Below are 14473 nucleotides of genomic sequence, written 5' to 3'. Positions count from 1 at the left end.
CTTCTGTCCACCTCTGAACCCTTCCCTGGAGCCGTGGTTAAACACCAAGTGCAGTTTTGTCCATTAGGAAGGTCCCCTGCCCGCGGGGTCACAGCCTGCCTAGCAATCCTCTGGCACATAATGCCACTCACTGCACCGATAGAACCACTTGGGTTGGAACAGACCTTTCAGAGACCCGAATCCAGCCGTTAACCCAGCACAACCAGCTCACCACTAAACCACATCCCCAGCACCACATCTACCCAGCTTTAAGACCCCTCCAGGGATCAGGACTCCACCACTGCCCTGGGCAGCCTGTCCCAGGGCTTGACAGCTCTTCTGGGGAAGAAACTCTTCCTCATGTCCAACCTAAAACTCCCTTGGTGCAAGCTGAAGTTGTTTCCTTTTGTCATTTCTTCCTTGGAGAAGAGACCAACCCCCACCTGACTCCAACCACCTTTCAGGAAGGTGGTTTCCCTTCAGCATCCTCTTTTCCAGGCTGAACAACCCAGTTCCCTCAGCCACTCCTCATAAGACCTGTGCTCTAGACCCTTCATGCTCAAACAAATATCATAACCACACCGTGGAGCACCTTTCTCAAGCCTTGACTTTCTATGGAAGGTGTCTAGAATCCCTCAGCATTTTTCCCCACTGCAAGTTCTTGCCAGGAGGCTCAGTGCATGCTCCAAGAGAACAACCCTCAAACACAGCTTGGTGGGTCTGACCCTGCCAGCCTATTCCCTGGAGCAGTTTTGCAGCCTTTGTGCTCAGAATGCCCAGCCCTCCCTGGTACCTCCAGCTTTTCAGCAGCATGTAGCCCAACCACCATGCTCTTCCCCCAGGGCTGTGAGAGTGGGAACAAGAGTCATCTGCAATGGCTTCCTCAAGGGAACCTCTCCCCAGTCTAGCAAGCACAGAGCATGAGAATATTTGTTTCCACATGAACCACCAAAATGGAGAAAGACAAGCTGTAACCTAACAAAAATCTACTGTGTTTTTGACATTGGTATTGTCTGTTAATAACCCAACTCTTTTTTTGGTGCAATATCCTCTGCAAAGCACAGGGCAGGGAGTTTTCCTGGTGCTGTCCCTTGCCAGAAGCCCTGAGGACCTCCAGGAGCAGGTGGGTTGCTCCATCCTGATGCCCAGGAGCTGCTGTCATTTTGGCAGGCTGCATTGCTCCTATTTTAAAGCAGGCTTCTCCCTGGAAACTGAGCAAAACTCACCTTGTTGTATCACGACTGGGCTCAGGGAACAGCTGTGGGCTTCTGGAGACCTGCAAAACACACAGAGATATTTCACTTGACATTTTGAAAGCAAGAATAGTATCATATTGATTTTACTAAGGCTAAAACCAGTCACATTTGCTCTGCTTAAGCACCAACTGTCTGACAGTTTTACACAGTGTGATATATCTAAGCTCACACAGAAAGCCTGCCCTGGGTAACACAAAAATAGCAGTCAGGTGTTGGACAAACAGGAGCCTACTGGGATGGGTATTTTCAACCCTAGTTTTCCCAGGGCAGCAGTAGGGGAGTTGTTGACAGCTCCCACATCCCCACTGAGCAAGGCAGCATTCCCAAGGGATAGCCAACACTCATCCAAATCCCAAGTGCAACCTTTCCACTATTCTCCACGCAGCTGTGCTGTTACCTTTCCACACAAAAGCCTAACCACAACAGAGGAAACCAGGGAACAATGCTAGGCAGATTGAAACACTTATAATAATGAATGGAAATTGTTAAACATGTTACTATAATGCCTAACCAGTTTTGCTCTAGACTTCCCTCCCCAGATAAACAGAGAATTAAACTTAGATCCACACTGTATGCAGCTTTCACACTGTTCTTTGTATACTGGTCTGATGTCTTTCTGGCCTGTTTGTGTTGGCTAGAAGAGAGAGTTGTTGTTTGCAGACATCTTTCCTGCTTTAGTCCCCTGCCATAGGTGAACAGATCAGTGATGCCCAGGGAACTACAAACCTTTGGGGTTGGGGCCAGGCACCTGTGTGTTTCTAAAGGCCAAGGCAGCCTGGCTGACAGGGCAGGGCAGGGAGCAGCATTGTATTCTTCTCTTCCATCATATATTGCTACAGCTACTGCTACTCCTCATCTTTTACCTGCATTGACTGGTAAATAAGGAAGTTGGTCTCAGCAGCAGAAGATCCACACAGCTATCCTTGTCATGCTGCACAGATAGCAGCCCCTCTCCAGTTTCATTTGAGATGCAACTGGTTTTAGTTTTGAAAAGCTTGCTGGCCTTAGAACTAAAATGCATGACTTAAACTGTGATACGGAATGAAACATTAGATCAGTATTGATCTTTAATATATTGCCAACAGTGGTTGTGACTAAGGTTTTAGAGAGAGACTTCTCCAGTTAGTTCCCAGATGAACCAAGTCCAGTCGAGTCAGTACAAGTGGGAAGCAGGTACAGGCAAGCACTTGGCTTCCCATACTCAGTCACAGCAGAACCATGGTCTCCTGTCATGGACCAGACTGCTGAAATCCGTCCCTCTCCTTACTGACCCTGCAAAGGCAGGATTTCACTGGAGAAATCAAGGCAGCTGTCATTGCACCCTACTCTGGCTGCTGATGCAGTGGCCTCAGACCAGAAAAATCCTTATCTCAGCCAAAACTATCCCCACAGAGGAAGCAAAACAACCCTGACTGAGCTTTTTCCCACCCTGAAATAGGCTGCATGATTCAGCTGCTGACCTGGTAGCAACTCTATCAGCTCAAAGGCCTTTTACAAGGGAATCTGGTTTTAATGCACTTTTTTTTATGCCACAAACCCCCATCCCCAGTGCAAACAACACACATGGCACAGGCAGCACCAACGGGGGCTGCATCCTGCACATAGGCATGCCCTGCCTACAGCAAGTGGACCATGAGGGGCAAGTCCCAGGGTGAATTTTGCACAATACAGCTCAGCTGAGAGCCGTCACCACTTCAACCAGCATCCAAAGCTCACTAGACTGTGCACCAGCCAAGCTCTCAGCAGACTGCCAACCAGGACATGAACGAAGTGACCCGCCAGATTGTTGTGAACTATTCACAACTTGGGAAAGTTCAGAAAGCCCTTTCACAAAATAGTATTCATTCCCTAGAACCTTTGTTTTTTCACATTCACAGCGAAGGAGGCTTTTGAACCTCAGTCCCTGGCTGGTAGCTCAACAGGAGGGGAGAGCCAGTCTTCTCAATAACCTTAGGACACAGGCTAACCCTCGCTGGCGTTTTTGTACCTCCAACACTTCGTGCGATATTCTTTGCTGCTTCTGCCATCGTGTGGCCAAGTGAGAGGATGAGAGCCGCCTCTGGAAGAACATGCAATTGCCAAGTCTTCAGGATGGTTTCTTTTTCTGTAATATTCGATGAAGTACGAAGTCAATGTAGATGTATTACTTCTCTGCAAGGCCAACCCACGCCCTGACATAACTACAGACTTTTTTCTTTAATACTCTGATGGCTTGAAGTAGCTCTTTGTTAATGCAGCTATTTAGATTTGCAGGTAATTTAAGGGCACAACCTTCTTGACTTGCTGCTTCTGGAGCTCCTGCTCACATTGGGCAGGAGGATCAGGGAAAGTGCACTTGCTGCTGACCATGACCACAAACAAAGCTATATCCTTTTAAAGTTTCTGTTTTGTTTTGTTTTTTCCTCCTGAGGACTCTCTCAGAGCTATCTCCAGCTAGGAAAGTCTGTGCTCATGTTCAGGGCTGCTGCAGTCCCAGCAGAGACTGGCAGGGCTCTGTCCTTACCCACAGGTCCATGAATATGTGCTGGGAGTCCTTCTTTATCTTCCTTGAGGGGATGTCAAGAAGGAGAAGACAATACCATTTTTTCCCCCTCCTCTTGGTGCAGAACTTTCATTTATTCAGTGACAGCTGTTGTTTCCTAAGAAATTAGAAGATTTGACAGCAGATCCCAGGCAGAATCACTCTCTGTTCACATATGAGAGTTTCAAACCCACCCTGCTTACCCTGCTTGCTGCATGGGCTGGCCAACAGGCATAGCACCAAGAGTTTGCTTCCCAAAAGCAGCCAAAGCTGCACAAACACTGCAAATGAGAGTCCTACCTATGGCTTCCAGCTGCTGACACTTCTGGGTAATCTTCATTGCTCTCAGGAGAGCAATGAGTAAACTGCATGCTCTTCTAACACCCATGGGCCTGCAAAAAGCAGCTCTCAGCCAGGATGACCCAGAGAGAACAATGTCAAGGGTCTTAAAAGGAGGGATTGCAGCATACTTGCAAAACACACACAAGGGACAGAAGCTCTTAACTGTCTGCAGAGGGATTTACATGGAGACATGCCTCAGTACTCCCCTCAGGGGTTACACATCCAATCTCTTCCCCTTGGAACAGCTCATCGTGACAAGCATCAGTGGAGAGCACCACACTGTGCCAGTTTCAAAACTCTTTCAACACAGCCTGTGCCAAAACCATTTCCTTCAGACTTATGACTTCCTCTGGGAAGTCACAACCTTCAGCACAGACTTCAGGGAGTGCTCTGGGCTTTCCAGAGCTTTCACAGTTGACTCAGCAGCATCCACACTGCAGTGTCCATCAAGGAAGGGGATCTGCACATGCTTTTCTCCATCCCACGTCCATTTTAAATCAACTTGTTGTTCCACCAGCAGCATTCTTAGCTGAGGCAGGGTACAGGGTTCTAATGATGGTAGCTGCAAGCCTGTGCAGCAGTTGTACCTTACAATCTATCAGCACAAGCCCAGAAAAGAAAACAAAAACAAACCCAAACCACACATACAAAAAAAGACAACCCCAAACAAACATTCAACAGCCTATAAAATCACCCCCCAGACCTCTTCCTACAGCTGCACTGTGCCTGAAAGATGAGTTGTAAAGTCTAATGCAGAGCACAGCTCGGGAGCAAGAAAAAGATTTTACATCCCAGGTCAGGGGCCTGGGCTAGAGTCTTGGTAAATTCAGCTGCACTGAGCTATGAATGCAGTTTAATAAGGTGAAAGTTCTCTCTCAGATGGAGCCTGAGCTCAGATTGCTGCAGAAGACTTTAAAATCCAAACTCTTGGTTAATAAATTGGCTCTTGATACCACAAGCCAGTGATGTCCTGTAGCAAGAGCCCTCCTAATTAATACACTGATAGTCTTTCTTTAGAGGTACTTACCCCTTATAGTCTGAAATGACCTATTCAAATACACAGCAACTTACAGAGTGATAATTTATGAAAGAGATCTACTGCCAATTCTGCTTAACAAAATTTCCCCACTTAAAACCAAGCTTTTTAGGATGGAGGGGGAGAGGAGGAGGAAGCAAGTATATTTGGTACATGATGTGACAAATCTCTAGACCTCAAATTGCATCACATTCCCTTGTGCCCCAAGACAAACATGTTCATTAAGTAAATTTGATTATATCCTTCCTCCTGCCAGCAATATTGTTTCCAACAAGGCTCATTTAACCTAGAAAGGGAAAGTTTTCATATTTTCTTAATTTCCAGTCCCCACTATCTTCTATTTCCCTGCAAAGTCTTAATAGCCTCTTTCATAACAATCAAGAGAAGCTCGGGGAGTTACTCTCACCTAATTAAGCCTTGGGGGGTTTTTCTAACATTTCCACAGAATATATGTCATGAAACACTCCAGCTCTCATTTCTCATGTAGTAGAAGATTTACCACTAATAACAAAACCCTGAAAGAAACCCTGTGCATGTACTCAGCGCCTGAGAGCTGGCAGGGGGTGAAAGCAGGCAGCTTTCACATGCTGTCATTTTTCAGCTTGATATTTTGACCACTCTACAAAAAAAAAATCAGCTGTGCCCTGGTCTGATTACTCCCCAACAGAACTATATCCCAACACTTCCTTCTGATTCAGCTAGGAAACTGCCACAAGAGCATGCTGGCATCACACTCACCTGAATGAGAGGGTAGGTGCTGCAAATATGAGAAAGTGTACATAACAACAGACTGCTCAAGCTCAGAAAAGTCCACTCGAGGCTTTTATCAACCCAAACACCCTTTCCAAGGTTTAAAGTCCACTAAGTCTGATCATTAGTTTATTTAAATACATATACATGCTGTAACCTGCTTGGGGCAACAGTGGAACCTGAGAGCGAGCCCCACACCTTAGTGCTGCCTGCTGGGCACAGTGTTGATACAGTATCGCAGAATGGCAGGCATTGAAAGAGACCTCTGAAGATCATCTAATCCAACCCCACCCTGCCAGAGGAGGTTCACCTAAAGCAGGCTGCTGGGAATAGTGCCCAGGTGTGTTTGGAATCTCTCCAGAGAAGGAGACTCCACCACCTCTCATCAGCCTGCTCCAGCAGCCTCACAGCAAAGAAGTTCCTCCTTAAGTTCAAGTGAAAGCTCCTGTGTTCTAGTTTGTACCCACTGCCCCTTGTCCTATCATCGGGCACCACTGTAAAGAATCCAGCCCCATCCTCTTGACCTCCACCCTTTAGATAGCTATATGCATAAGATATCTACAGGCATTTAGATATCTATATGCATCTATATCCATAAACTCATCTCAGTCTGCTCTTTTCCAGACTAAACAGCCCCAGGTCTCTCAGCCTCTCCTTTTGAGAGATGTTTCATTCCCCTCAGCATCTTTGTGGCCCTCTGTTGGACTCACTGCAGTAGTTCCCTCTCCTTCTTGAACTGAGGAGCCCAGAACTGGACACAATACTCCAAGTGAGGCCACACCAGAGCAAAGGAGAGGGGAAGGAGAACATTCCTCAGCCTGCTGGTCATGTTCTTCTTCACCCCAGGATACCATTGGCCTTCTTGGCCAGCACCCCAGCTCTATCCCAAAGGGTAGCAAAGCCAGGGAGCAGAGGCTACTCACCTCCCAAACAGTCATTGCTGCTGCAGGACAAGAGTTTTGTAATTGTTTTGTTTGTTTGTTTTTCAATTACCTTTAACTTGGTACAGAGGAAGGAGGAGCTGCATGAACCTCACCCATCACAAGCCCTAGTCTCTGTTCCTAAAGAAGCCTTAACTTTGCCCTGGCAGTTTCTATGCCCTGCAACACCTAAGAGGGATTCACAGGGAGGCTGGTGGGGAATGAGGAACACCTGCAGCAACATGCAGGGTGTGGCCCTTTGCATTTGCCTTGCAAAACATCCATTAAAGGGCATCAGTCACACTTGCACTGAATGGCCTGTACAGCCCTAAAGCAATGTTCAAAGTACCCCCCAGGACTAGGCTGACCTTCCCCCTTCTGCCCCTCAGATCATGGGGCATCCTTACTGTCAGTGTCAGGAAGGCTGACTCCCAAAGGATCTCTGCATCCAAAAACTGGAAGTGATAGTGAGACCCATGATGGGTCACATTCCCCTGGGAAGTCTCATAAAAGGGGAAAAATACACAATTGAGTTTTTATTAATAAAATACAACCTAAGAGATAGCTGTGCATCTCACACCAGCTTGCTGTGGGAGGACCTCCTGCCTTGCCCACATATGTGGGACAAGTCAAGGACTCTCAGAGGAGCTCTTGGAGTCAATATCACCTTCCTAGTCCTCTTCTGGGGGTAGAGAAGAGCAAGGAGGAGGTAGAAAATTAAGTGTAATCACTGGCCAAGTCCTGGCATTGGGCAGAAAGCAAAGTGTAATGAAGGAGGTGGAAGCACAGCAGGGCTGTGGGTGCAGCCAGAGGGGCCAGCAGCCTTGCCAAATAGTCCCATCTGCCAGGTCTTCTTCAGGTCTTCTCACTGCCTGGAGAGCTTGGAGATGTGCTGTACACAGCAGTGGTTTTAGTGCTGTCCAAGAAGTGCTCTTTCCACCCCTTGTCTCAAAAGAGCAGTGGTGTCTCTGCTAGCCTCCATATTTCAGTTCACTCAGTTACATTTTGATAGCAATAACAAACACCATGAGAAAATCCCTTTGTGCAAGGCAAGGTTGGTATGAGAAGGTGGGTCCAGCCATGCCCTGGTGTAGGTGTGTACCCACAGGCACTTGATGAAATCTCTCTTCACCTCCTCATGGTACCATACAAACCATCATCAACTTTTGTAAAGCCCAAACAAGTGTAGTCTCCTTCCATCCCTCAGTTTTAGAAGGATCCATGCTTTGGAGAGAGCTGCTGGTGGCCATGCTGGCAGCCATGGACCCCCTGAATGATCACTGTCAAGAAGGTCTGGGCTGCAGATCTGCAAATCTCACACCTACTTCTGCATCAGCAGTTTGCAACAATGCTGCTGCACCCCAGCCTTAGACACAACAAAAATGCTCCTGCAGGCAGGAACCAGGTTTTGCCTAACCTGACCTCCCTGAGACAGCTCCTCTGGAAACCTGAAAAGAAGGTTGTGCCAGATAATGTAAAAGTGTCTAAATGTGAAGCATGGTTGTGTCACCCAGGTTGCCCCAGTTCTTCCTGAACAAAAATGCTGTCAACACCATTTACTTTCTGCATCAGTAGACGGAAGATCACAGAATCCCAAAATCCTAGAATCTTTGAGGTGGGAAAAGACCTTTAAGATCATCCACATCAACCACAGGGTCTCCTCAGGGCAGTTGCAGTTGCATTGCTTCATGCTTCTCAGCATGTTTGAAGCACTTTCCAAAAGACCCAAGACTTGTGGGAGTGTTTCATTCATCACCATCTCATTCTTGGGGATGTCTCCTCAAGGCAAGCATTGCTGCTGGGCACCACACCTCAGCACACCCGCCAGCAGATTTGGCACGCTGGGACCAGCCTGGGCAGAGCTGCACCTTGCCCCACTGGCAGCAGGCAGTGACACTCAGGACCATACCTCCCAGAGACCTCCTGCCCTTCCTGGTTATTCAGCTATGAGGCTGTAAAATAAATAGCAGGAAGAGAATGATGGAAGAAGCCCAGAGAAGAAGAGGCTCAGGGGAGACTTTATTGCTGTCTACAACTACCTGAAGAGAGGTTGTAGACAGGAGGGGGTTGGGCTCTTCTCTCAAACAACCAGCACAGAACAAGGGGACACAGTCTCAAGCTGTGCCAGGGGAAGTTTAGGCTGGAGGTGAGGAGAAGGTTCTTCACTGAGAGAGTCATTTGCCATTGGAATGTGCTGCCCAGGGAGGTGGTGGAGTCCCTATCCCTGGAGGTGTTCAAGAGGGGATTGGATGTGGCACTTCGTGCCATAGTTTAGTCATGAGGTCTGTGGTGACAGGTTGGACTTGATGATCTTTGAGGTCTCTTCCAACCTTGGTGATTCTGTGATTCTGTGAAAAGGGAGCTCTGGTCACTCTGCCTGTCCCAAGTGTGCAACCTCCTGTTGAAGCTGCTGCCTTTCATGAATGGCAGGAGCAGCCCAGCCTGTGGCACTGAGCGGCCATTAGTTAATATATTTTGCTTTATCTTTGTTCACATTGGTCTCAAGAGCTCATTTTTGAGATGTTTCTGGCTTTCACACAGACGATTTTTAACATGGAGTTGTTGCTACTCACCTTCTAAAGAAGATAAAAGTAATTCCTGGTTGGTGCAGACCAGGACTGTCTTCTGATTGTAGTAGGGTTTAGCTTCTCTACAGCCATGGAAACACCAGGGCAAGGGGTTAGATGTTGGAATGTGTTTGAGCTGCCTGCCTGTACCACTCACTGCAGGTCATTTCGTTAGGGCAAAGTGCCTTAGATCAATCTAACTGGTTTCTTACAGCTGGCTTCCAGGGAAAGTTTCAGTCAGCTGCCCAGCAGTACCAGTCAGGCCAGTTCTGCCTCTGGACTTGTCTTGATGTCTATCTCCTCTGGCTTTGAGTGTCACACAGGGCATGCTGTGTCCCTGCACAGCTGCCAGCACCGGTGCTGAGAAGCCTCACTGCCACAAACCTCAAAGAGCACCTGAGGGAGGTGGCTGCTGGCTGGCCATGCCAAATGCTCCCAAATCCACTCAGCTCCCTCTCTCCTCATGATTTCAGAGCTGTGGCAAGCAAGGCTCAACCTCAGCATGGCCATGAGCTGGTTTAGGGAGCTTCAGGAGGGCTTGGCCTCCTCCCAGATCTGGTGGGTGCATGAGAAGCAGCCATTAGAAGGGATAAACTTTCTCTCCCCATGTCCATCCATGACCCCAGTGAAAGGAGCCTGGCTGGCAGCCTGGGCGAGTCCCTGTGGGGGCATGTGTAGTGCCAGCCCAACCCAGGAGGATTTGCTGCAGGCACAGGTCTCCACTTTGCCCTCTCACCTTGCCCATAGCACTGCAACTGCTGGGATCCCCACCAGACAGCGACAAAGGTTTTCCCAAGCACTGTATTTTTGTGTGAGTGTTCATTTGTGCTCTCATTATTTACAGTTTACTTACAATGAACCCCTGTAGTCATTGACAGCTGAACTTGGCAGAGTTAGAACTTTACAGCAGAATGACAGGGCAGAGTGGCTGGAGTTTCTCTTCTTTCCTCTTCTCAGCCCCACTGAGGGAAGGGGTCTACTGGTTTTAATTCCCCTGGAGCACCAAGTCATTGCCAGTTCACCAGCAGTGATGGGAGCAGAGGTGACTCAGGCTCTGCTGCAGAGCACAGCCCAAGTCCCAGCACTGTTGCAGCAATGAAGGGAAAGCTGCTGGCCCTCTGCCTTCATGTAAAATATTTCCAGCTCTGGCAGGTGGTGTCCCTGCACGTGGACCCCGACAGAGCTGGGCAGCAGAAGCGCTCCAGTACATCACAGTCCCTGTGATAGTGTGGCTCTGCCAGACATGGTGTGTGCCCCAGACAGGTTGTGTTGAGGTGTGGATGCTGCTCATTCTCCCATCACAGAGCTGAGCTGAGCACAGATTATGAATTGCTGAGGACTGCAGAGTGCCAGGCTGTCAATGACACGGGAGGATATTGCTTCACCCGCAGGTCATCACTGTCCACTCTGGGAGGGTGGTAAGACCAGGAGGAATGATTCTGGGAAAGGAGCCTGCAGCAGCCTACTCCACCACCTGCTGTTGAACTAAATCTTCCCTGATGGACTGCAAGGATGCACAGGCACACGGGCATCACACTTGGCCACCATGAGGGGGGGTCCTGACAACCCTGCCCGATGTGACTGAGGATGAGAGACTGAGTGAAACTCTTCTGCAGGCCATCCATGAGTGCTTTTTGACCTTCACCATCAGGAAATGAGACTTGTCCAGGCAGCAGCCAGGGACTGAAGGAGGGGCCGACTCAGCCCCTGACCTGCCACGACAGATTTGCTTGGGCATCAGCCAGCTCAAGAGACAGGCTTTTCCCCTGGGATAGATATTTGCTCTGCTCTTCCTCTCTTCCACATGCTCAGCTGGGTTCAGACTTCCACAGAATGCTAACACAGGGTAGGCAAGTGGCCTCTGTTCCCTTTGCAAATGGGTTTGTGGCCTGGCTGCCAGAGAAGCATCTTACAAAAGTGCTTTTGGCTCACTCCTACAGATTGCTGGTTTTCAATCCATGCAGAGGACAACGATGCTGTTCATGGCCCAGGACCCACTGCCCAGGGCTGCCAACCCTGGCCAGGCACCACAGAAGCCCTGCATGAGCATGGGTCCCACTGCCACTGAAGTCTGGGGTCCCCTAGGCCACACATCTTCTGAGACATGCCCTCCTGCTCAGGGGACGATGGCAGATTGCTGTTTCCTCTGATCCTGCCTCATCTTCAGAGCAAGCATCGCCCGGCGGTACAAATCTAGGAGAAAGGGAAACAGTCAGGCACCAGTACAGAGGCCAGTTCTGGAGCCCAGCTTGGCAGCCTGTGCTGGGTGAGGTCTACAAGGACATCCCAGGCTCCTCAACAGCCCCCACCTTGCCTGGCAGCATCCCTTGTTTCTGTCATTGTCTCTGCAGCAAGCAGCCCATGGCCAAGGGCTGCTGCACAGCCCACATCCTGCTGCCAACAGGCCAAACCTCATAATATTTCTCAGCAAAACCTGTCCTGGGAAATACCAACCGAAGGTGCTTGAGACCTCCTCGGGCTGCTGCTCCACAGCAGGTTCCTGTGACTTGATTTTATTCTTGATTTTCTTCTTCTTTTTCTTTTTCATGCCCTGTGCTGGATGGAGAAATAAAAAACTGAAGCACCACCTCAACGCAAGGATGCACTTTGTAACCAAACCAGCTGAGACAACTGCTGCAGGGGGATCCACAGCCCTCCAGCACCTCCACAGATGCTCTGAGTTGTCTCTGCTCTTCCCTGGTCAGACTGTCCAGGTGATCTGCAAGCAACACTAACAGGGATGGCATGACCATCAGTCTGGCATACCACCGTGTTGCTGGCTCCCCAAACCACCCTGCAGAGTGTCCTAGGGGGTCCTTAGAGGTGTGGTGCCAGCAGGCCCTCACAGCTGCCTCTCACCTGGGTGAAGGGTGGCCATTACAGTGGGCACAGGCTCCTCCTGCCCAACCCTATTGGGAGGCAACAGCCCCCTGGCAGCCCCGGCTCGGCTGTCACCTCCTCCTCCTGGTCCCTCTGGCTCTTCAGCTGGGCTTGGCTGCCCTGAGCTCTTCTTCCTCACCTTCACCTTCCTCTTCCTTCTCCCAGGGCACTTCAAGCTCTCCTCCTTGGCAGGGTAAAGGGGATAAGGGGAAGATCACAGAATCACAGAATGTTATGGGCTGGAAGGGACCTCAAGAGACCATCCAGTCCAACCCCCCTGCCAGAGCAGGATCACCCAGAGCAGATCACATAGGAATGCATCCAGGCAGGTCTTGAATATCTCCAAAGAGGGAGAATCCACAACCCCCTGGGCATCCTGTTCTGGTGTTCTGTCACCCTCACAGTGAAATAATTCTTCCTCTTGTTTCCATGGAACTTTCTATGCCTCAATTTCCACTCATTGCCCCTTGTCCTGTCATTGGGCATTGCCGAGAAGAGCCTGGCTCCATCCTCTTGGCACTCACCCTTTGGCAGAATCCTTGCTCTATTCCATTAATTCTGTTCCATCCCATTCCATCCCGTTCCACCCCATTCCAACCCGTTCCGCCTCATTCCATCCCGCTTCGTCCCGTTCATCCTGTTCCATCCCGGGCTGGCTCACCGGGGGCAGTCGTCGGCGGGTGGGTCGCAGCGGCCGGGGCTCCCCGCTCTTATCCGTGCCCTCTCGGGCATCCTCCCCGGCCGGTGGCGGGTCCCTGGAGGGGCGAGAGCACGGCGCGGGGGGATAGGGGGGAGCCCCGCAGGGAGGAGTAGAGAACGGGGATGGGGACATGCACTCATGGAGCCTCACACCCACCTGCGGACGGGGGGGCGGCTGCGGGCTGCTCTGGGGCCGGCACCGGGCGGGGTAGCGACAGCGGCGGGCGGCGGTAGCGGGGCTGCGGGGACGGTGCGGAGGAGCCAGCGCAGCCCCGACAGGATGGTGCGGGACGGGCCGGCGGGAGGGGGGCGCTTGGTGGCAAAGGGCTCCTGCGGGACGAGGAGCAGGGTCAGCTCCGGTGTGGAGTAAGGTCGGGGGGGCCAGCCCCGGTGAGGAGCGGGACGGGGGTCCAGCCCCGCACTCACGATGCGGCAGGGCGAGCGGTTGTCGTTGACCAGCCGCTCCAGGGCCAGGCGCTCGATCACCTCGCAGGGCAGGAGGGCAGTGGCCGCGTCCTGCTTATTGGCCAGCCTGGGACACGGGACAGCGGCTCTCACCCTGCTGTGGAGGCTGGATGCTTTCTCCCAGTTTGGCTGCCACTAGGCAACGATGTGCCCTGACCCTTATCAGGCTCTAGAGCCCCTCCCTCAAGCCCCTCTCCCGCAATGCTCCCAACTCCCGAACTCCACCGGGGTCCCCATGTCCCACCACCCTCTGATAGTCCCCTGGGCACCACACCCCCACAGCAGCCCAGCCATGCACCCCACGATCCCAGCAATAGTTCCCCACTCCCTCCACACTCCAAACCCAACAGGGACTCAGCCTTACAGCAAGATGGGCTTCCCAGAGATGTCTGGATGGCTCAGGACACGGCTCAGGACTTTGTGGGCCTCCTCCATCCGTGCCAGATCACTGGAGTCCAGGACAAAGAGGAGTCCGTGGGCTTCACTGTAATAGCTGCGCCAGGTGCTGCGAGAGCGCTGGGCCCCGGGCAGGTCCACCAGTGTCACCTCAAACCTGTCCACTCGCAGGCAGGTCTGGCTGGGATGTGCTGTGGGCAGCACCTCACCAGCCAGAGCTGTGTGAGGGAGAGGGAAGAGAGCTGGCACAGCGAGCCTGGGAGCATAACCATGGCAGTGCCTCCTCCTCCCCAGATCTCCCCAGGGCTCCCCAAGGCATGGCCTTTGCCCTGCACACTTCCCCCAGCACAGCAGCTCTGTCTCAAAGGTCTCAATCCTTCAAGGCTTGGTTGGAAAGTACCACAAAGATGCTGCCTCCAGCTGAGGCTGCTTCTGAGGTTGTGCTGGTCCTCACCTTTCTCTATGTCCATGATGACAGAAGTTTTCCCTGCATTGTCCAGCCCCATGACAAGGAGGGTGACCTTCCTGAGGAGTGACAAGAGTGGGTGAGCATCCCAGAGGAAGGCTGTGCTCCATGGAGAGCAGTGACCACTGCTACCCCCTGGGCTTCCAGGCAAAGGACCCTGTGCACAGTGGCTGTGCTTCAGCCAGGAGAGGGGCAG

At 51.2% G+C, this 14473-nt stretch overlaps 1 protein-coding gene across 1 annotated transcript; it reads right to left on the bottom strand.

Annotated features, from left to right (window-relative positions):
- Window positions 1–12213: 12213 nt before the first annotated feature.
- On the bottom strand, window positions 12214–14063 carry ARL13A (ADP ribosylation factor like GTPase 13A; the record flags this gene model as incomplete). The annotated part of the gene is made up of 4 exons (XM_054169471.1): window positions 12214–12435; window positions 12913–13006; window positions 13108–13482; window positions 13780–14063. Coding segments are annotated over 4 exons (975 nt in total), but the record flags the coding sequence as incomplete, so codon positions are not given.
- Between the last annotated feature and the right edge of the window lie 410 nt (window positions 14064–14473).

Source organism: Dryobates pubescens, chromosome 18, assembly GCF_014839835.1.
Source record: "Dryobates pubescens isolate bDryPub1 chromosome 18, bDryPub1.pri, whole genome shotgun sequence".
NCBI lineage: Eukaryota > Metazoa > Chordata > Aves > Piciformes > Picidae > Dryobates > Dryobates pubescens.
The sequence above is the reverse complement of the archived record's forward strand: the minus strand, read 5'-3'. Positions and strand labels throughout refer to the sequence as shown.